Here is a 23594-nt window from a genome sequence, read left to right on the forward strand (position 1 = left end):
GTGCCGATGATCCAGTCGCATTGCGATATCAGATGATAGCGTCTGCATGTAACCAATTAGCACATGCAGTGAAAGGATCCCGTCCCTGCGATGTGCTCGGAGTGACCGCATCAGTAGTCTCGTGGGCTCCTGTATCGCATGCATTGCGCCCATTCACCCTCTCCCTGGAAAATTTGCAAAGTGAAGCAAATCTCCATCTTGAAACGGCGTAAGCTGCGGGAGCCTGGTAAATCTAGCGGGATCCCCCATAGGGGGCGATTCAGTTCAGCGCAGTGTGAATGGCGCCGGGAAGGAGTTCCCAGAGCTATTCAATTGTCCCCATCGCGTCCTGCACTTAGTCAGGAGATGCCGGTTACCGCGCCGTAAGCCGGCTGTCGGGTCGCAGTGACTGACATTCTCTGACTTAGGTGTTGCCTGCGATGCTGTTCGCACCGCACTAAACCGGAGGGTGCGAGCGGAAATCCTCTAGTCGGACTTAGCGCGGTGAGTTGAATATCTCCGGGAACCCCTTCCTGTCACTATTCACATTGCGCTGAACTGAATCGCCAAGCGGCTGCTGTCAGGAACGGAGGAACTACCACATATATCGGAGATACTTTCTGCAATCCCTCCGTACCACATCCGGGGGATCTATAATATTGCGGATATCCCCGGAGTTATTGCGTGCTCTCGGGGGACATGCCGCTAACACCTAATTATAAATGGAAGCAGCAAGATCCCCTTCCGTAGATCGCCCTTGACGTCATCAGCCAGTGTCCAACGTCATTCCCTACCATCCAAGTGGGCATAGAGGAGGCATATAACCATGCGGAGAGCGTGGCGAGCAGCCACCTTCCTTATTTTGGGGGACTATGTGGGCAGGAAACTGCACTTCCGCCCTGAGTTGACGTCACTTCCAGGTACAGTACCTGAATGGGAACTATATCTTTCCAATTATATATAGGCCCCATAGTGAGGGCTAGGACAGCCCCGCCCCGTCACACACAGACCACGCCCACTATGTAAACGTCGCCTAGCGACCATTCATGCCGTGAGCTACTTACAGGCGGAGCGATCTCTCCGTCACCCGGCGCAGCAATCCGTCCGGTAAACCCGTCAGTGGGAGAGTGAGAAATAGTCCCGGGAGTCCGCGGGTTCCGGGGCGCATGGTGGGAGCGGGGGAGCCGGTGAAGGCGCTGTGATGTCTGTGTGTCCGGGAGGGGTTCGGTGGTGGCGGAGGTGACAGGAGGAGGGTGAGGTATAGTGAGCGGTGGAGGGATACGCGGCGGAGGTGAGGCAGTGACAGGACTATATAAGGGGAGAGCGGAGGAGGGAGCAGTCTGTCAGCGGAGAGACGCTGCAGTCATCGGTTATACAGACACACCTGCATCTCCCGCTCTGTCAGGTGAGTACCACAAGTCCCAGCGCGCCTCCCTCCCTCACTGACTGCTCTGCTGTAGGTGATGTATGTAACTCTCACTGGAAACAAAGTGACACTCTCCTGTGTGTTGGCAGGCCAGCTTCTCAGGATAGCACAGGATTATTACTAGCTGCTCTGTGTGCTGATATGCTAGCAGGCCAGCACTTCAAGCTAACAGAGGGTCATACTCGCTGCTGTGTCCTTATGTGCTAGATGATCAGCTCCTCAGGATAGCACAGGGTCGTTATCAGTTGCTGTGTATTGCCATGTGCTGGCAGGTCATCTCCTCAGGTTAACATATCATTATATACTAGCATCTGCTGTATATTCCCATATGCTGGCAGGTCAGCTCCTCAGGATAGCACAGGGTCCTACTAGCAGCTGCTGTGTATTGCCATATGTTGGCAGGCCAGCTCCTCAGGATAGCACAGGGTCTTTATCAGTTGCTGTGTATTGCCATGTGCTGGCAGGTCATATCCTCAGGTTAACATATCATTATATACTAGCATCTGCTGTGTATTCCCATATGCTGGCAGGTCAGCTCCTCAGGATAGCACAGGGTCCTACTAGCAGCTGCTGTGTATTGCCATATGTTGGCAGGCCAGCTCCTCAGGATAGCACAGGGTCTTTATCAGTTGCTGTGTATTGCCATGTGCTGGCAGGTTAGCATATCATTATATACTAGCAGCTGCTGTGTGTTCCCATATCCTGGCAGGTCAGCTCCTCAGGATAGCACAGGGTCCTACTAGCAGCTGTTGTGTATTGCCATGTGCTGGCAGGCCTGCTCCTCAGATTAGCATAGTATCATATACTTGCAGCTGCTGTGTATGTTGGTATTAGATTGTTAGGGAGCCATCTTATGGGGTTCACCTTGATGCGGTGGATGGGCAAACGTGGACTGTGGCCCTCACTCTGTGTTAATTGTGTAGAGCTTATCAGAATTATTTTGGCCATCATTGTATTTGGTACCCAGAGTGTGCGCTTGAATTTGCACAGGTTGGTATACTAGCAGCTGTTCTGTGTCCTTATGTAGTGGCAGGCCAGGTGCTCAGGATAGTACAGTGGTCAGGTGCGGAGTAATATACTAGCAGCTCTTCTGTGTCCCTATGTGGTGGCAGGCCAGGTCCTCAGGATTGCCCAGGGTGATGCATTAGCAGCTGTCAGTGATAGTTATAGATGCAGGTGTATAGCTGATACACCTGAACCCTGTGATGAACTTGTTGCGCTCTCCACCCTGGTGTTTGTGACCTGCCTGAGGGCCTCTGCAGCAGGGATATATGGGGGGGGGGGGGGGGTCTGTATTCTCAGGTGTTTTCCTTGAAGGGTAAATACCTGCCAGTTCCTGGACCATGCATGTTGTGTGATACGTTCTATGGGGGCATCCATTCTGTGCTATGCACTGTGCCAGGTAAGGGTTAATGCGGGCTGGTGCCCAGGTGACTTCTGTGGGTGGTGGCACCTGCTGTATAACCACCTGGCTGCTGTGTGCTAGGTCACATACATAATGTACAGTTACAGTGCTCTGCCGGTTTTTGGAATTCTCATTCCACCCACACACTGACCTCTGCTTCCAGTGTGAGGCCCTGGGCTGGGAGACCTGTAATCTCCCTGTACCTTTCCAGTAACCGAGCCCGTTGACCGCGTTCCCCCAAACCTGCTGGTAAAGCACGTGAAATATCCGCGTGTAACTAGGAGGCACTAGGAGGGCGGCGGTCTATCGCCTGCAGGTGCTGATTTGGGTGATAGTCGTTACCCACTGACGTCATGACACTCGCAGCCTCTAATGTGACCTAGCTAGAAAGTCTTACGTAAGGTAACATGAAGCCTGGGGTGGGGGCGTCTGGGGTTCCTCACCCTACATCTGGTGTAAGTTTCCCCATTACCCTCCTGTAAGAGTAGCGTGGCTGTAATGACCCCCCCCTACTACAAGGGGCTGTGGCTGGTCCGTGACATGGCGTATGCCCTTATTAGCACTGTAGTGGTGCCGCCAGACCTCTATATTTAGCAGGATCCCCTCATACTAGTAATGCTGATACAGACTTGTTAAAATAGTCTGTGTAGTAATGAGCCTGTGCGGTCTGTCCCTGGGAATGCAGCGTCCTGGCCTTTGGGTCCAGACTCTGCGAATACTATATACTTATCCTGTCTCATTGTGGGGAATCCGCTCATTTGTGTCACTATTGGCTGTGGCAGGCGGTTGCATGAAGCCAGCAGTGTGAGCCCCTGCAGCCAGCTGTCCTGCGCTCGTGCTCCCGGGATCTCTCATTCCATGGAAAAATGAGACCGGCTTCCTGACACCAGAGCAGTGCATGCTGGGAACCGTCTGCCCTGTAACATACTGTACTCTCCAGGGTAACATGTATGTGCTATATCAGGAGCTGTCCTTGGCGTGGAGCTTGTATATTACCATTGCTGCAGTGTGGTATGACAATGGCACTACAAGCCCCAGCATGACCTGCAAGCTAAAGGATGGACAAACAGTTGTGTGAGCCAGACATCCACATCGGGAAAGTGAGAAGTGATGTGAGATATGGTTGTCCCCTGGGAGTGTTATCAACCATCCTGTTCTACAGAAAGAAGGGTCCCAGCCGTCCCGGGGGGGGGGGGGGGGGGGGGGTGTTTAATGTAATCTCTCATGTAGAGTCCTTGTTGGCCCAGACTTGATATCCTGAGCTGGCACTCTGTGTGCATAAGCATGGGTTTGCTATGTATGTGCAGGTTGCCAGATACATAAGTGTGGCCTGGTCCAAGGTCTCCTGAATCCAAGCCTTTGGGTACGCTGACAGCGCATGTTTTCCTGGTCTCTTCACAAGAGACTATAGCTAATTGGCTCTGGATCTCCAGCAAGGGGGTATAGAAAACATGCACTGTCTTGGCTCCCTGTAGCCTGAATTTGGGGGACTCTGCATAGATTGTGAAGGACCTTCCACCTCCCCCCTATTCCTGATGGGGGTGGCAGGACACTAGGAACCTCTCCTGTAAGGGACAGCCATGACGGCCATTGTTGCCTTATCACCATGTTGCTCAGAGTATCTGGGTGACTCTGCACCAGGAGCTGCTGGGTTACATAACTTGTTGCTGTGACTTGGACATGACACATAGTTGTTGATGGAGCTGTTCTGCATCGTGCTGTAGGCTCTGACAATCTCTGTATATATAACTGGCTGTATAGTACAGGAGCTGCTCCAATCTGATCTCTGAGAATGGGGTAAGGTGCTGCGGTGTCTTACATGGGTCAGTGCCCGCTCTCCACAGACTGACACGTCTACCATGCGCAGGTGTAACAGTCTGCGCTCAGGCAGTGACTGTGTATTCATCCTGCACAGGGAATGGCCTGTCCCGGGTTCCCTACACCTACCTAACTATAGCTGGGAGTATAGGGGTGCTGACCCTGGTGACTACTGGCCTGACTGCAACTAGATAGTGCTGCTTTATTGCTGCAGGAGTCTAGCAGACATGTGTGAAGTTGGATCTGTCTTCTGAGACGTTCTGCATGGGTGATAGCCTGCAGGCTATTGCTGCTGCAGCACAGGGAATGGAGACATGACCTGTCCCTAATACCAGCTGCTGACATGGACAAACGTCCCATAGGCTCCCTCTGACTGTAACGTGGGTCTGGGACGTCGTCCTCACACTGACCTGCTAATGACTGTTACTCCCAGCCTGGGTAGATGAAAGGTGGTAACTTGGGGCATATTGGGTATGGACTGGTCACACTGAGCCTGGCACTGTGATGCACATGGCAGTGCCTATGCTACACTATCTCTGCCTGCATTATGTAGTCTGTCACCCACACTGGTATTTTTATATGTATTTAATGATTCTGATGCTATCATACAATATGTCCGGTATTGTCAGCAACGCATAACGCAAACAATACAAAACGATCAGCTCTGCGCTTTCACTCACCACAATGAAATGCAGATTAGATCAGTCTTTTTGGAGAAACTGATTATAGCATTAGTGTGAGGGTCCTGCTGTCGGGCTGTAGCGTGACTCTGCTGTCATCCCTGGGTGTATGACCTGACATGGCTGTGTACTGATGTGCCCAATGAGGTCAGTAATCTGGTCTAATGCGTTCGGCATCAGTATTCACTTGTGCCCAGGTGCAGAAACTAGATGGGCCGACCAGCTGTGCTAGAGCCACATGAGACCGTCTGACTGTAAGGGAAACAGACTGGTCAGGTATTCTCATCCATGCTGGTGGTCTGCATAGCCTGTAATTGCTGCTATTGGCTTGTTATGTCTGTAGGGGAGGGGGGGGGTTCTCCTGCCTGTGAGACCCGGCTACCTGTCTGTAGGGGAGGGGGGGTTCTCCTGCCTGTGAGACCCGGCTACCTGTCTGTAGGGGAGGGGGGTTCTCCTGCCTGTGAGACCCGGCTACCTGTCTGTAGGGGAGGGGGGGTTCTCCTGCCTGTGAGACCCGGCTACCTGTCTGTAGGGGAGGGGGGGTCTCCTGCCTGTGTGCTCTCAGATAAGACCTGCCTGTCGGGCACAGCCAGTGCAGATCGCCCATTGCTTTGGGATGAGATGGTTCTCCTGTAGCCAGCGTAGAGACCTGACATGCCCAGCTGCCTGTAGTCTGTGCCAGGCTTGTAAATGAACTTCCATACTGTTAGTGTTGCCCCTTTCTGTAGTGTGCCCCCTCTGTAATGGGCATACACCATAAGACTTCCTGTGTCGATGTATGCCCGCTGTCCTTATTCTGAATGCTGCTTTGTGCCACCCCTCTTAGCTGTTTGGTAGTTGATGAAAACTGAGTTTCACAGCAGACCCTGGACATTAACTATCTGTATGCACACAGGGAGGGCTTCCTGTTCTAGTGACTGTACTGCTGACTTTGTCATAACACAAAGATGCCTTTCAGAGTTTATACTACAAACCCAAACTTCAATATTCATATATAAATTGTCTCCTGAAAGTGATCATTTATCTGAAAGTATTTGTCATGGGGCAACTGGCCCTAAGTAATCCTCTACCGAAATAAAGTTTAGTTCCCCCTGCAAGTCAGATTTCTTTAACCTTTACTGTCACAAGGTTCCAGGGTTTTTTTTTTTTTTTTTTTAATCTAATGCATTAACCTCTTCAGTCTTGCACCTGGATCAGTGGTAACGTTCACCCCAGCACAGAGCTTGCTGTGTAGTAATAGATTCATGAAGTTGATGCTGGATTTTGCGCACTGTCACTAAGGCTTTGTACAAGCTGTCAGGACTACACTATGTACGTACTCCCTACTTTAGTATCTGGCCATAGTACTTGGAATAGAAGTTCCCATACAGCGTTAGTTACTCCGCTAGACCCATGCGGCTTTTGGCACACTGTCTAATATGCATGGGGTGAACACTTCACCATAGCACCCGTCTGACATAGAAGCCTGAGGGGCACCTAGTAAAGGAATGTAGCCCAGTGTGTCGGTCGGTCCTCTGTAGAATGTCTCCACTAAGAGCAACGCTGGGCCCTTTTTGCTTGGTATATTGTGTATACTAGATATATAATCATGCAGGTTTTGTTGTATGTATCACTGACTAAGTCTCTTCTTTTTCTAGTAATCCTAGAAGAAACAGATTGAGAAAATGGCTGAACAAGCAAGTGGCACCAACACCTCCTCCAAGTCCAAAAGTGTCCTCACCTGGGAGCAAGTCAGCCGCTTGAACAGCTTTCTGACGGAGGTGGTTCCTATCCATGGGCGCGGAAACTTTCCCACCCTAAAGATCACGCTGAAGGATATTGTGCAGATGGTCCGCAGCCGGCTGGAGGATGCCGGGATCAAAGTGAGGGACGTCCGGCTGAATGGCTCGGCGGCCAGTCACGTCTTGGTGAAAGACAATGGTCTAGGATACAAAGACCTGGACTTAATATTTGGGGTAACCGTCTCTTCGGAAGCATCGTTCCAGTTGGTCAAAGACGTTGTAATTGGTTTGCTCCTGAACTTCTTACCGGAGGGGGTGAACAAAGAGAAGATCAGTCCGGTGACTCTGAAAGAGGCGTACGTCCAGAAGCTGGTAAAGGTGTTCACGGAGAACGACCGCTGGAGCCTGATATCCCTCTCCAATAAAGACGGGAGGAACATTGAGTTAAAGTTCGTCCACTCCATCCGCCGTCAGTTTGAGTTCAGCGTGGATTCTTTCCAAATCATGCTGGATTCTCTGCTCTTCTACCACGACTGCTCGGAGAACCCCATGTCTGAACACTTCCATCCCACCGTCATCGGGGAGAGCGTGTATGGGGACTTTGAGGCCGCCCTGAACCATCTTCAAAACAAGCTGATTGCCACAAAGAACCCAGAGGAAATTCGCGGTGGTGGCCTCATGAAATACAGCAACCTGCTGGTGCGGGACTTCAAGCCCACCGACAAGGAGCAAATCAAGTCGCTGGAGCGTTACATGTGCTCACGCTTCTTCATCGACTTCTCCGATATCTTCGAACAGCAGCGCAAGCTGGAGTCTTATCTCCAGAACCACTTCATCGGCGAGGAAAAGAGCAAGTACGACTACCTGATGATCCTGCGGAAGGTGGTGAACGAGAGCACGGTCTGCCTGATGGGGCATGAGCGCAGGCAGACTCTCAACCTGATCTCCTTGCTGGCCCTCAGAGTACTGGCCGAACAGAACATTATACCGAATGCCACCAACGTGACCTGCTACTACCAGCCTGCCCCTTACGTCAGCGATGCCAACTTCAGCAACTACTACATTGCCAATGCTGCCGTCCCTTACAGTCAGTCCTATCCAACATGGCTTCCATGTAGTTAGATCGAGCCTTGCCATGGACTCTGGGTCAGTGGGGCCCACGTCTTCAAAGCCTGTGGACACTAGTTGACTTCTAGAAATAAGTAACTTCCACAGCTTTGAGCCTAATTTACTGGAATGCAGCCTAGCCCACTCCACTGCAAAAGAAATAGTAAAGAGATCTGTGCCCCCCTTGGTCTCTCTGAATTATAAGCCGCTGTGGGGTGGGCACCAGCCTCTGCTGCCCCAGACAGACGTAAGATATGCAAACGTCAATCCATTACCTCATTACTGAGATTGCTCCTGTCTGATGAAGATCGGTGATCCTCTAATCTCTCTGCAGGATTGCAGTGACTTTTTAAACCTATCAGTGTTGATTGCTTGGACAAGCCCAACTCCGTCCGTGTGACGCAAACTGTTGCTGGTGTAGCTCATCTCCAGACTCACCATGGGCTGAGGGGGGGGGGGGGGGGGGTTCTGCAGCATAGTCTGCTAAAAAAAAAAAAATGGAGGAAGAGAAAATGGAGGAAAAAAAAAAAAAAAAATGAGCTAAAATTGTTTATTTATTAAGATTATAAAATGACCAGAAATGGTACGAAAATGAAGGAGGAAAAAAATAGTATTAAAAGTGTTAATTTAGTGTGTGTGTGGGAGAGGGTCCTGTTTATGCCATGGATGTTTTTGTTCTGACATGGAAATGCTGTTTGTTGTGGTTTGTAAGACAGGATAAATGCTTTTATTTTGCTGCACAGTGTGTAAGTGTTGCGGACCCCCTGGGGCTACGGTGTACCCTTTCTCTGCAAGTGCAGCGACTCTCTTTAATTTATCTTTGATAAGACTGCAGTTTGTTACATGGGTTTTTTTGCCCCCCCCCCGGCAGTTTCACATGTAGTAATGGGAAATGTAGATCCTCAGCGCATAAGCTTGGCCACAGGCTGGGTCCTCCTACGGCCAGGGCCCGGCTCTCTGTAGGTATGTTGGTGTGTACACTGGTGATTCTGCACTTGTGGAATTGGTTTTCCAGATGTGTAATCTATTATTAACCCCCCCCCCCCCCCCCACTAGCATGAAGCTGGGCAGGTAACCACTGAGCTGCTAGTGACGCACATTCCTGCTTGAAGTTAGATGTTGTAGACCAGCCTCCACCTGTGCTCAGGGGCCTGTTCCAGGTGTCGGTGCTGCCTGTGGCGATAGTCAGGGCCATGATTGGTGCCGGTGGCTGATTTAGTCCTGGGAGTTCCCCTTTCCCGGCCCGCAGAATACTCCAGCATGTAATGGGGAGCATTCTGTACTCTGTGCCTTAATATTAACCCCCTCCTGGAGCCTGTATATGGTGGAACCGGCTGCATTACATTCGCCACCAACCTTCCATGTAGCAGTATATCCAGTTACAATGTGCCGCCTGCCGGAAGGCGACGCACCAGCTCTTGGGGGCAATTCAGTTGTGAATGATGGTGCATCGCTGTGGGAACCCCCCAATAATGCAGCACATTATTGGGGGTGCATAACTAACCTGTATTTGATGTGCACGTTTCACATGACTGAATTGCCCCATTAATGTGTCCCCCCACCCCTCATTCCTAAAATACAACTGTCTGTCCTCTTTCTTAGAAGCTGCTCAGGTATCTGCTTCTTGTATTAATGCTGCACAAACCAAATAAACCTGATCCAGATTTGTCTAAGCCTCATGTGCCTCTTACTCCACGCTGCGCCTCGCTGCTTATCTCACGGGTAACGCCAGCCTGCACTAGAGCAGCTGGGTACATAACCTGGCGTCTCCGGTGCACATGGAGTTAATCTAGATCACTAGCGCCGCAGTGGAAAAACAAACAGCCTGATAGGAGCCTGAGCTGCTGCTGTGCTTCCAGGCACTCCGGAGGCGGCAGCTTCTCCTCCCTCTTGTCCTAACACTGGGGTCTAGTGGCTGGAAAGGGTGTTGGACACCGCTCTGGGTCTCTTCCCGTTGGTCTGTAAGGACTGGGGTCTTGCTGACATAACTGGACTTTACAGCTCTGGTTATTAGTGGTCACCCTGTCTCTAACCTACAATAAGTGTGAGTGAGAGCTCTGAACGGTTTCTGATGTTTGCTCCCTTCTAAGACGTGACTGGCTCAGTATGTACCTGTGATGCCCAATAAGGGCTGTATTGGCCGGTGCTGGGGGCCGTGTGTGTAGGTGGCTGTAACTGTCCTGATTGTGCTCCCCTTCCCACTACACAAGCCGCAATCGATGTGTCCCAAGCTCTTGTCCAGCCAGAGGTGTGACACGGCTTGTTGTGAGGCCTGATGCTGAGCATACGGTGTGACGTCTAGGTGGCATGGAGAATAAGGGCGCTTGTCTCCTGTAATCCTCAGATTTCTCTCGGTGCCTATTTATGCGTAGCCTAAGCCCACATTTACAGGGCGTAGTGAATGGGTTAATATAAATGTCCTGGTTTCTGGGATGCCCTGTGCCAAGTACACTGCTGGCATGTAATATAGCTCAGGTACTGGTCCTGTGCCATGTTGCTTCCTTTAATCTTTATAATATACCTGCTGGAGTCCTTTGCCCACTGCACCCCTGTTAGCTGGATGTAGGGTCTGTACCTGGCAGGGATCCCTGTGAGCATTGTGCCTGCTATGTGTAGTATAGGCCTGCGCTTGGCATTGTGGATGTTGCTAGAGCAGCTGGTAGCCCTCTGCCAGTGCAGCCTTGTGTGTATGGATGGTGTCTGGCAGGAATGTCCTTAGTCTGAGCTGAGAACCAGAGTAAGTCTCTCGTGGTTGGATGTCATCTGACTTAGAACCTGCATGGGGTCATCCAGGCGCAATGTTCTGCCACAGGTGCCGGCCACAAGCACAGACAGGGTGTAGGCCAATATTGTGGGTAATGCCATGTATTTGTGTCCCTGTTTGATTTGTGCCATCGCAGTTACAATTGTTCTCCAGTCCACCCTGACTTCCTGCAATAAGCCCCCTGTGTCTGTCTTACAAATACACTGAATTAATAATACAGGTGACATTCACACTGGCGCTGGCACCCTCCGATCTGGTAGAACTGCCCAGGAATGGGTGTATAGTGTTCCTGCAGCTGGCACTCGCTGACCTGGTCACTGTCCCCTGTGAACGGCAGGTCGGGGTGTATTGAACTTTGTCATTTTATGCAGGTTCTGGTGCCAGGTGTACTTGGCATATCTGCACTTGGCAAATGTGATGTATATATTTAGTCAGGATGAAATAGACAGGGGAAGCCTGTGCTACAGCTTCCATTGTGGCCTGCAGTGCATGCTGGGAGTTGTAGTCCCACAGGCTACCCGCCTTTAATAATAGGTATTGCTGTACCGGTGGCTGGAATGGTTTGCATTGGTGTTTCATGATTTGTTTATGCCTTTAATGTGAAATGTCTTCAGTTTATTGTTGAAAAATAAAGATTTATTTTAAACAGCTGTCTGTCCTCGTCTTCCTACCCCCCCCCCCCCCCACCACCACCACCTCATACAGGCTATGGTGTCCTCAGTTCTTCTTATCCCCCCTGCCCCCCACCCACCACCACCTCCATACAGGCTATGGTGTCCTCAGGTCTTCCTCCCCCCCCCCCCCCCCCCTCATACAGACTATGGTGTCCTCAGGTCTTCCTAACTCCCCCCTCGTACAGACTATGGTGTCCTCAGGTCTTCCTAACTTTCTCCCCCCCTCGTACAGACTATGGTGTCCTCACGCAGATTGCGTGGCTGGCTAGGGACAATTACCTCATAACCCCTGGATTCCCCAGCCTGGCTTGGCTATCCCCATGTGTAGACCCTCTATATTCCCCAGCCCCTCACTAAACCCTGGAGCTATACAGGATGAGGTTGAATACTCCTGCAGAATGTGGCCCATGTGGTAGACTGTATAGAATCCAGACCTGGATCGCTGCTGTTACTGGCCCTATAGATGTGAATCCAGGAGACTCCATTGCTAGCCCTGATTCATGCTCTGTGCCAGCTGAACTCGCTCCCTCTTAGCTTCCGTCCTGGGACGCTTCTGTAGCTGTCTGGATTCATTAAGTTAATGAAATATTAAGTATTAATCCCTCACACTGCTTGTACAGTAACAGTTACTGTAGGCGTGTGAGCTAATCCTGATTTTTAATTTTAAAGGCACTACTGCTACCCACCCCAGCACAGTCGTGTCCCCCCCCCCCCCCCCCCCCAATAAAAATCCCCCCAACCCCTTCCTCACCATGCTGAGTGCATCGCAGCCGGTAATGACATCATATCCAGCTCATCATAGGGGAGCCGGGTGCTGTCTGTGGGCAACACACAACATGGGGGGGGGGTTGGTGCAGTGTGGGGTGAGACATGGGAGGGGGCTTCCTGGTTATGGGAGTCTCATGGTACTGGGAGGGATTATATGGGGGGGCCTCATGGTACTGGGAGGGATTATATGGGGGGCCTCATGGTACTGGGAGGGATTACATGGGGGCCTCATGGTACTGGGAGGGATTACATGGGGAGGGGGGGGGGGTTCCTGGTTATGGGAGGGATTACATGGGGAGGGGGGGGGGTTCCTGGTTATGGGAGGGATTACATGGGGAGGGGGGGGTTCCTGGTTATGGGAGGGATTACATGGGGAGGGGGGGGGGTTCCTGGTTATGGGAGGGATTACATGGGGAGGGGGGGGTTCCTGGTTATGGGAGGGATTACATGGGGAGGGGGGGGTTCCTGGTTATGGGAGGGATTACATGGGGAGGGGGGGGTTCCTGGTTATGGGAGGGATTACATGGGGAGGGGGGGGTTCCTGGTTATGGGAGGGATTACATGGGGAGGGGGGGGGTTCCTGGTTATGGGAGGGATTACATGGGGAGGGGGGGGTTCCTGGTTATGGGAGGGATTACATGGGGAGGGGGGGGTTCCTGGTTATGGGAGGGATTACATGGGGAGGGGGGTTCCTGGTTATGGGAGGGATTACATGGGGGGGCCTCATGGTACTGGGAGGGATTACATGGGGGGCCTCATGGTACTGGGAGGGATTACATGGGGGGCTGGGCAGTGGCAGTTTTTTTTTTTCCTCCTCCCCCTAGTTCAACACAATTCTGTCCTACGCGATGTTAATAGCGCCAGGAGTGAGCTCCCGGCGCTATTCAATACACCGCGCTGCCAAGTCCAACTAGGATGTCTTCTCGCATCCCCCGGGGATGAGAGCAGAAATCCGACAAGTCCTGGCGCGAGGCTGTTTTCTGCCCTTAGCGCCGGGAAAACAGCATCACGCCGAGAAGTTAGGCCGGGGAATGCCCGTTATTGCGCCTTAAACAGGGGGCACGATTCTATTCTATGCGATGTGAATAGCGCTGGGAGATAGTTCCCGGAGCTATTCAATTGTGCGCGGTGTTTAGTCGGAGAATGCCCGTTCTTACGACTAAACACCCTGTTTAAGGCGTGATAACGGGCATTCCCTGACTTAACTTCCCGGCGCTAAGGGCAGAAAACAGCTTCGCGCTGGGACTTTTGTTGGATTTCTGCTCTCATCCCCGGGGGATGCGAGAAGACATCCTAGTTGGACTTGGCAGCGCGGTGTATTGAATAGCGCCGAGAGCTCACTCCCGGCGCTATTCACATGGAATAGAAGCGTGCCCAATGGGACAGATGCGGTTGGGTGTTGCTGCGGTGGGAAACCTCAACTAGCTGACTGGTCAGGAGGGTGGTGAGGGCATGCTGGTGGGTGGTTATAAATGGGGTAAAGGGCTATGTGCTGTAAAGAAGGCTGGCATGGGGCCATTCTGTTTAAACTGTGCCCCACCTATGTTTAAAAAAGCCATTTAAAGGGAAGTCTACCTCCAAACACAATCTATCCCTGATGACCAATATAGAGCTGGCATGGCACCAGTCAGAGTATGGGCAGGATGCTTGTTAATAGGTTTCTCCATCGCATACACTTGGAAATCCCACATGTACTCCTGTATTCAGGGTTACTATAGGAATCTGGGGGAGATGTATGCGGCCTTGGAGTGACTAGCAACCAATCATCGCCTTACTGTGAAACAGCCTGTAACATGATGGGTGCTGATTGGCTGGTCCTTTATCTCTCAGAGGCTCTGTACATCTCCCCGTTGGTGTGTTCCCTCCAAGCACCATACTTTAGGTAGGAGCACATGAGGCGTGCAGGAAGGGTTCTTTCCTGTAAGAGCTGTGGCACTGCTTTAACCCCCTTTCAGAGAAGATCTGGAAAACACATGGGTCTATCAAACTGTGAATTACCCCGGTCTTAGTTTCTCACCCTGGTACAGAACCGGATCGTGGGCCTGGGATGCCGACGTGGGTCAGCCCCTTTCACATAGTCTACCTGGGTCAGTGTGCGTGCACCAGCAAAAACCTGGGTTTTTAGGCTGTGCGAGAAAGGGTTATTACTGAGCGAGGGGGCAAATGGGGTAACTAACTTACTGATGGGTGGATTGGCCAGGCATGTAGTCATTCTCCTTGCACTCGGTACCTGATATTCACACCCAGCTGTGGTCATGCCCCCCATTTTTGGTTCCCCCTCCCCCCCCAAAAAAAATCCTAGTAGCAGGACCTGGACTTGCTATCAGAGGCCCTGACAATGGTAACTACTATACAATGTGTGTCCTGTATACCTCTCAGCAGCAGCGTTTCGTGGTCAGTGGAAGCTGCAGATTGAATGTGTATTCCTTTATCAGGCTCTGTGCTGCCACAGTGCAGAGCAAATATAGAACGGGCTCAGCCTTGTATGGCCACCGGACCCCAAATACACAGGGGCAGGAATACATTGTACGGTGCTACAATCTCATACCAACAGTCTGCTAAAGGTTATACAGGAGCAGATGTACCAAGCGCTGGAGAGAGAAAGTACCAACCAATTAGCTATTGTCACTTTTCAAACAGCCTGTAACATGACAGGAGCTGATTGGTTGGTACTTTGTCACTTTCCAGGACTTAGTACATCCCCAACAAGGGACTAAAACGTGAAATTTTTAAAGAGCTTTTTAATGTGTTTTTTTTTTTTGCTGTATGTAATATAGTTCAGTCTTAGTCCTGTCCCCTAATTCCACCAATCTGCATGGTGCGTTCCTCCAGAGTGAGACTAACTCAGTGGTTCTCACACTCTGTCCTCAGGACCCCACACAGTTCACGTTTTGTGGGTCACCCAGCAGATGGACAGGAGTAATCATTACTCACTGACACATTCTAAAGATCTACAGGTGGAGTTATTTCAATTGGTAATCTGTAAGGAGACCTGGAAAACATGTACTGTTTGGGTTCCTGAGGACTGAGTTTGAGAACCTGTGGACTAAAGGTGGCCATACACTGGAAGGTTTGTAACACGATTTGGGCATTTTCTACAGGTTGGAAAGACCAATCGTTTGCAAATAGTTGCATTTTGAGTCTTCTGCGACCCCGATGCGCGTCCCCGCCGTTGTCTAGTTGGATCGCAGATCAGATGGTTTTGCAGAGAGATCTTAACTGATTGGGTACGATGTGATACACTTCTATGCATCTTATCCTATGATCTTAACGATCAATCATACACCATTTCACCACATCTTATCCTATGATCATAATGACCAATCGTACACCATATCACCACATCTTATCCTATGATCATAACGATCAATCGTACACCATTTCACCACATCTTATCCTATGATCGTAATGACCAATCGTACACCATATCACCACATCTTATCCTATGATCATAACGATCAATCGTACACCATTTCACCACATCTTATCCTATGATTGTAATGACCAATCGTACACCATTTCACCGCATCTTATCCTATGATCGTAACGACCAATTGTACACCATTTCACCACATCTTATCCTATGATCATAATGATCAATCGTACACCATTTCACCGCATCTTATCCTATGATCGTAATGACCAATCGTACACCATTTCACCACATCTTATCCTATGATCGTAATGACCAATCGTACACCATATCACCACATCTTATCCTATGATCATAACGATCAATCGTACACCATTTCACCACATCTTATCCTATGATCATAACGATCAATCGTACACCATTTCACCACATCTTATCCTATGATCGTAACGACCAATCGTACACCATTTCACCGCATCTTATCCTATGATCGTAATGACCAATCGTACACCATATCACCACATCTTATCCTATGATCATAACGATCAATCGTACACCATTTCACCACATCTTATCCTATGATCATAACGATCAATCGTACACCATTTCACCACATCTTATCCTATGATCGTAATGACCAATCGTACACCATTTCACCACATCTTATCCTATGATCATAACGATCAATCGTACACCATTTCACCACATCTTATCCTATGATCATAATGATCAATCGTACACCATTTCACCACATCTTATCCTATGATCGTAATGATCAATCGTACACCATTTCACCACATCTTATCCTATGATCGTAATGACCAATCGTACACCATTTCACCGCATCTTATCCTATGATCGTAATGACCAATCGTACACCATATCACCACATCTTATCCTATGATCATAACGATCAATCGTACACCATTTCACCACATCTTATCCTATGATCGTAACGATCAATCGTACACCATTTCACCACATCTTATCCTATGATCGTAACGACCAATCGTACACCATTTCACCACATCTTATCCTATGATCGTAATGACCAATCGTACACCATTTCACCACATCTTATCCTATGATCATAACGATCAATTGTACACCATTTCACCACATCTTATCCTATGATCATAATGATCAATCGTACACCATTTCACCACATCTTATCCTATGATCGTAATGATCAATCGTACACCATTTCACCACATCTTATCCTATGATCCTAACGATCAATCGTACACCATTTCACCACATCTTATCCTATGATCGTAATGACCAATCGTACACCATTTCACCACATCTTATCCTATGATCATAACGATCAGCCGTACACCATTTCACCACATCTTATCCTATGATGGTAACGATCAGTCGTACACCATTTCACCACATCTTATCCTATGATGGTAACGATCAGTCGTACACCATTTCACCACATCTTATCCTATGATCGTAACGACCAATCGTACACCATTTCACCACATCTTATCCTATGATCGTAACGACCAATCGTACACCATTTCACCACATCTTATGAACGATTTCAAGGGAAATCGTAAAACTGATCTTACCAACTTTGGATCTTACCGTGTATGGGGGCCAGGTTCCCAAACTGTTATTACCGTCCAGGTTTTATGGATATCCATGCTTAAGCACAGGTGACTTCATTAGCACAGCAGTTAATTTAATTTAACTATCTGGGCTCATCCATGGATATCTCCAAAACGTGGCCTGTTATAGAGCCTCTGGGCTAGTTTCACATATATACACACATCAGTTGTGTCCAGACTGCAAGTACAGTAAGTCTGGTTTTCTTTTCAGTCCCTTTCACAAGCGATGATTTTGTGCTGTGTGTAAAGCTGCATACACACGTAAAGATTGTCTGTCCAACCATCCAACTAGGTGATTGGTTGGAATGAAAATCTGGTAACTTATGGGAGTAACTGATAATCAGCAATTTGCTCCCAAACGCCGGAAAATGGACAAAAACTGTTGTTTGAACAAATTGTTTAGATCAAACATTTAACAAACTTGTCTGACATCATTTTCATCTGTTTTCTGGCATTTAGGAGCAAATTGCTGATCGTCATTTACTCTCATACGTTCCCAGATTTTCATTCCAACCAATCACCTAGTTGGATGGTTGGACAGAAAATCTTTACGTGTGTCTGCAGCTTTAAGGTGCATACACACGGTCAGATTTGTCAGATGAACGATTTGACCAACGATTTGAACTACAAACGATTTCTGACTGCATTAAAACGAATGGAATCGTCCAAATCTGACTGCAAACACATCAGATGTCGGATATCGTTATCTGACCATCGGGATCGTTCATCGTTCAGACATGTCAGATTTTCCTTCAGATATGAGTGATTGAACGATTTTTTAAATAGTTATCGTTTAGATCTGAAGAAAAATCTGACCGTTTGTATGCACCATTAGAATCGCTCTTCAATCTGTAAAACTGAAAACTGGTCGGCAGCCGTCCTAGTCCGGGGTAATCACGGCTGTGACATGGCGACTGTGTTCGCGCAGTGTGAAAGCCCTAATGTATTTGTAACTTCCGCTGAAATTAAACATCGGAAAAAAATTAAAAAAGTGTCTGTTTGTCTTTTTGCCAGACGGACAAATCCATTGTGTGTGAAATATCCCTGATGGTGGAGTTTAGGAGCCCCTGCTGTAAGATCTGTGCAGGATTCTCCCGGTACATGTTCAGTGTCACAAACCACTGAGTAACTGGGTGTTGTTGGCTGCAGATCCCCCATACACATTGCGTTGTGTAGCTGGGGGGGGGGGGAACGGTCAGCCGGAAGGTTGGGGTCCCTCTGCGCTCACACTCTGTCATTGGCTGGACAACGGGCAGGTGGATTGCACAGGTTCAACAACCAAATTATGCAAAATGGGTTTTGAGAAGTACGCAGAGGAGATGCAGCCGGACGTTTCCCCGACACTAGGCCCCTCCCTGTCACCGCAAAGTGAGGGAGTGGGGCGAAAGTGATGAGATTTGGGTTATTTTGTCCCTGTCCTCTCCCTATAGAATGGCAATTCTTGGCTTCACTAGGAAGTGCGTAGGAAATCGGGGATCCAGGGAACTATCCACAAAAAATAAATATCGTGAGTTTTCTGCACCTTTTGGGAGAGTAGACCAGTATGAACCAGTCATTAATTGGGGCGGTTTGTACGATGATCATGCAGTGTGTAACCAGCGTTAGGCTGTATTAGCCTCTGTTGCGGTACTGGGGTCACCTATAAGAACTGTAATATCAGGGGCTGCTTGAGCATGCATATTATTGCAGCCACCTCAATGGTAACAAAAGCCGCCCCCCCACGGAGAGCAATTGTGTGGGGTTCTCCTGGGTGCACGCCGCTGGCTGAGCTGCGCCCCCAGCCCATAACCCACAGCTGTCAGTCTGCACAATGAGCCACCATCGGAAGTCTGGAGCACCTAGAACCGGGCCTGAGCCAGACCAGTAAAGATGCACATTGTCTGTAACAGGCAGACGTTCCCACCTATATGATGACTGTGCATCGTGTAATGTACAAAGTGTTCTCGGGGGTTATTTTATTTTGCACGTGTTCCTATAAATGTAGCCCTTGGGCAGTCACCCTTCTGGTTTTCAGAAATGCGCATGCAGCAATAAAAGTCTGTGTCACGCCAGCGCCAGCGCGTTCTCCCTGCACTTATAGTGGCTGAATTAAGGCTAATTATGTGCTTGTAGTAAGCGTGCTGCATAGATCCAATATCACAATCCATTAATCGCTCTCTCATGGCCTGTCAGTAACAGGAGGAACAAGTTCCCCCGTCTGTGTCTGTAGTTGCACCTTTAATGCAAGTCCCTGGTGTGGGGCCCTGGAGCGTGCAATGTAACACGGTGTACTCTGTGCTGCAACACACGTCACAAGGAGTCACCTTTGTCTGTGCCCCAGGCGTTGCTGCAGGTGGTAAATACGATGTGTTTGTGGTGCGGCCTCTGTGTGTGCTCGGTTTCTTTGCAATGTTTAAAACCCACAGAGATTAGGAGAAGATCTGCGATTATTTAGACACTTACCTGAGTCTCTGCCCATTTAATTGACTTTCCAGTGTTATTTTATAGCATGGAAACAGCCAGCCGGTGCCAGCTCCCCAGGAGTGAAGGTCATAGCGTATACAGGGGAGTGTAGGACTTCATGGCGGGTTCTCAGAAGCGTTCTAGGGGTTGGCTAGGGTCTGACCTGGCCGACAGGTGGTTACATATCCCATGATGTGACCCGCAAGGTCTGAGGATCAGCGCGACTAAGCGCAGACTCCCCTCTGTGTCTTCCTGGGGCACCAGGGTATTATATAAATCCCCCGCCCCCCCCTGTTCAGGTTCCATTATTAGGGACTCTTATTATGTGACCTCTGCCCCCTGTAAGGACTTGTCTGGGGCGTCCCTATAAGTCACCCGGCCAGCCGGGCGGGCACCACTTCTATACCTGGCACAGCTGTTGTGTAATGTTCTAACCGTCAGTAAAAGAAGGTTACATTTTCATCCGTCAGTAAGAAAAGCCAGTGTCTAGATATGACGTCCCTGTAACACAAAGGACCTGATTCAGAGCCGCTCGCAAGATGCGATCGCTACTTGCAAAAAGGGGCCGGGTAGGCAAATCAAGCGATCGCTCTTTGCGCTGTAAGGATGCCCTCTATGTCTTAGTGAGCGACGGCAGTTAGCATACGCTGGACTATAAAACCACATCTCGGGAAGTGTCTGATTAATCGTGAACATCGCGGGCCACCGGAGCTGCTCGCAGCACTTGGGGTTCACCTAACCTACCCCAAGCACTGCGAGCAGTTCAGTCTAAAAAACAACCCAGTCATGTGTGCAGTGATGCTACTTTGCTAATTATGCACACCCATTAGACGCCGTTCTGACAGTCAGACACACCTGCGTTCGCACAACCACTCCCCCGTTCACAAGCACCTTCCCCTGTTACCACCCACAAACGGCGCCAATCTGTCACTCAAAGTAGCGTCCTGTGTGTATTAAGAGCGCTCAATTGTACATCGCAGACGCTAGTTTGCGCACACGCACTGCGACTTAGATGCATGAGCAGACGGGCGACAATCGCTCCTAGCGAGCGAGCGTCTCTGAATCAGGTCCAAAGAGAGTTTGGTAGGGTTATGGCTCCCTTATATACGCTATAATCCTCTCCAGCACTAGAGTCTCTGATTAAAGTACCACTGGGCACCTCCAAACAGAGAAGGGGGCATCTGCCTGGGTCCTGGGTATTTCTCCAGGCTCTGCGATTTTTGATATTATGGAGAAAATGTCCTTACAGGGCCCCAGATTCGCCATCTGAGGCTCCAGCGACCGGGCTGGAACCTCTACATGCTGAGGATTTACACAGTAACTGAGAAGCTTTTAATTACATATATATATATAATCCTTTGAGTGCAAAACGGTAGAGAAAATAATAACCCCCGGGGGTAGATAGAGCTGGGACATGCACCTGTATTATTATTTCCATTGCAGCGTTAATTCCTGAGCTTGGCAGGAGTCTTGTTGGAATTAGTAAAGAAAAAAAAGAGACAGAGAGAGATTCAGTTTCATGTTTAATATTCTGCTTAAAGAGACCTCAGCTCCGCTGTACGCAGGTTAGAGTTACTTCAGGTGTTAGGTGGCTGGAGGCAGGACCTCCGCTCCCTATCAGGCCGGTCGCATACCTGGCTGCTCTTTTCTGGTTTTCAATCCTTTGACATTGGTCCCTGTTAGGACATGTGGCTCAAAGTCCTTTAAGGGACTGAACTGCAACACTGAAAGTCCCGGATAATATCCACTGTCCAGCGTTACCCCATACTCTACTGCCACTCTGTTCAAAGAAGATTATGACCCCCCCCCAACAGCTTTAGCTCCTCCCACATTTTTAGTACAGTTTCGCGATGGGATCTGACACTGATCCAACAGCTGAGGCTGCAATCTGCTGTGACATCACTCGCCCCAACTTTTGTTTTGTCAATTAAGCAAGCACAGGACCTGATTCAGAGCCGCTCGCCAGGAAGCGTTTGCTCGTAGCTGGTGATGGTTCGCAGTGTGCGCGAACCATCAAGAGGTAACTAATACCTCTGAATTTCTATTACCATGTAGGATTCAAGTATTTTTTGCTGATATTGTCGCAGTGTTCTGCAGGGAATATCCCCTTTCTTCTGTGAATCAGAGTAAACCCCGTCCTTTACAAGCACCTGTGCAATGTCATTAAGCTGATGTGAGCGACCAGTGTATTTTATATCTTTAGGTCAGGACAGGAGGGTGGCAGCATTGGAGCTCTACTGGTAGCAAATCCATCAGGCAAAAGTACTGAGAACAGGATGGCGGACATCCTGGAGCCCTGATCCACAGACGGCTGTAACTGGGGAGAGGGCAGCAGGGGCAAAACTTTATATTAACTGGTACCTGGCAAAATAAGCAGCAATATTATGTGTAGGGTGTTAGTATAGAGAGTGGATGACACAGTGTAATAATGGGATTTTGGTACCTACCGGTAAATCCTAAAAGTGTGAAGCTCCTCCCCCTCTATGCCCCATCAGCCCTCAGTTTAGAAAATGAAGACCGAGAGGAGATGGAGAACAAGCGGAGTAAAAAGGGAGAGAAGAACACACAATAACTGAATCATACAACATACGGAACAAACCGAACAGGCAGGCGAAGAGCGCAGAGGTGGGCGTCCAGTGTCCCCTGTGGAATCAGAGAAAAGGATTTACCGGTAGGTACCAAAATCCCATTTTCTCTTTCATCCACTAGGGGACACTGGAGGTGCTTACGCTGGGGACGTCCCAAAGTTTTCCCCACGGGCGGGAGCGCTCTGCGGGGCCTGCAGAACAAGACGGCCAAAACGGGATGCCGAAACCGCGAACGTATCAAATTTGTAAAACTTGACAAACGTATGCACAGAAGATCAAGTGGCCGCACGGCACAACTGTGACGTGGAGGCTCCCCTACCAGCCGCCCAGGACGCACCCACAGAACGTGTGGAATGAGCTGAAATGGACGAAGGAGGCCGGCGTCCGGCACCAACATAAGCCTGATGAATAGTCAGTCGGATCCAACGTGCCAAAGTCTGCTTAGACGCTGGCCAACCCCTCCGAACCGGATCATAGAGGACAAAAAGTGACAGACTTACGGAGGGAAGCAGTCCTGTCAACATAGATGCGGAGAGCTCTAACCACATCCAAGGTAGAAGAACCACCAGAGTCCTCCACCAAAGACGGTACCACAATAGGCTGATTAATATGAAAAGCCGACACTACCTTGGGAAGGAAGGCGGCTACCGTCCGGAGTTCCGCCCTATCAGCATGAAACACAAGGTAAGGTGGCTTATGGGACAGAGCACCCAATTCCGAAACTCTACGAGCCGAAGCTAGAGCCAGAAGGAGGACCGTCTTCCAAGATAAGTACTTAATATCAACCTCTTCCAAAGGTTCAAACCTGGACGACTGAAGAAACAAAAGCACTAAGTTCAAGTCCCAGGCAGCAATCGGAGGTACAAAAGGAGGCTGCACCCGCAAGACCCCCTGAAGAAACATCTGCACCTCAGGAATGAGGGCCAATTTCAGTTGAAAGAAAATGGAAAGGGCAGAAACCTGCACTTTTAAAGTTCCAAGCAGAAGGCCAGAATCCAGACCCGTCTGAAGAAAAAGCAGAAACCGGGACAACCGAAAAGTCCTAGATGGAAGATCCCGACTGGAACACCACGAGATATAAGAACGCCAGATGCGATGATAATGCGCAGCCGAAACTGGTTTCCTGGCGCGTAGCATGGTGGGAATGACAGAGTCTGGGATTCCTCTGCGTCTTAAGATATCGGTTTCAAGAGCCACCCCGTTAAACGCAGTTGCGCTAGGTTGGGGTGTACT

At 49.5% G+C, this 23594-nt stretch overlaps 1 protein-coding gene across 1 annotated transcript; it reads left to right on the forward strand.

Annotated features, from left to right (window-relative positions):
* The first annotated feature begins 1283 nt into the window (after positions 1–1283).
* LOC148453329 (terminal nucleotidyltransferase 5C-like) lies at positions 1284–11550 on the forward strand. The gene is made up of 2 exons (XM_088462274.1): positions 1284–1384; positions 6946–11550. Exon 2 carries the CDS (start codon positions 6973–6975, stop codon positions 8149–8151), a length of 1179 nt encoding a protein of 392 aa, XP_088318400.1. The 5' UTR covers positions 1284–1384; positions 6946–6972; the 3' UTR covers positions 8152–11550.
* The last annotated feature ends 12044 nt before the right edge of the window (positions 11551–23594 follow it).

The sequence above is a fragment of the Taudactylus pleione genome, unplaced genomic scaffold, assembly GCF_031769625.1.
Source record: "Taudactylus pleione unplaced genomic scaffold, aTauple2 ptg001181l, whole genome shotgun sequence".
Taxonomy (NCBI): Eukaryota; Metazoa; Chordata; class Amphibia; order Anura; family Myobatrachidae; genus Taudactylus; species Taudactylus pleione.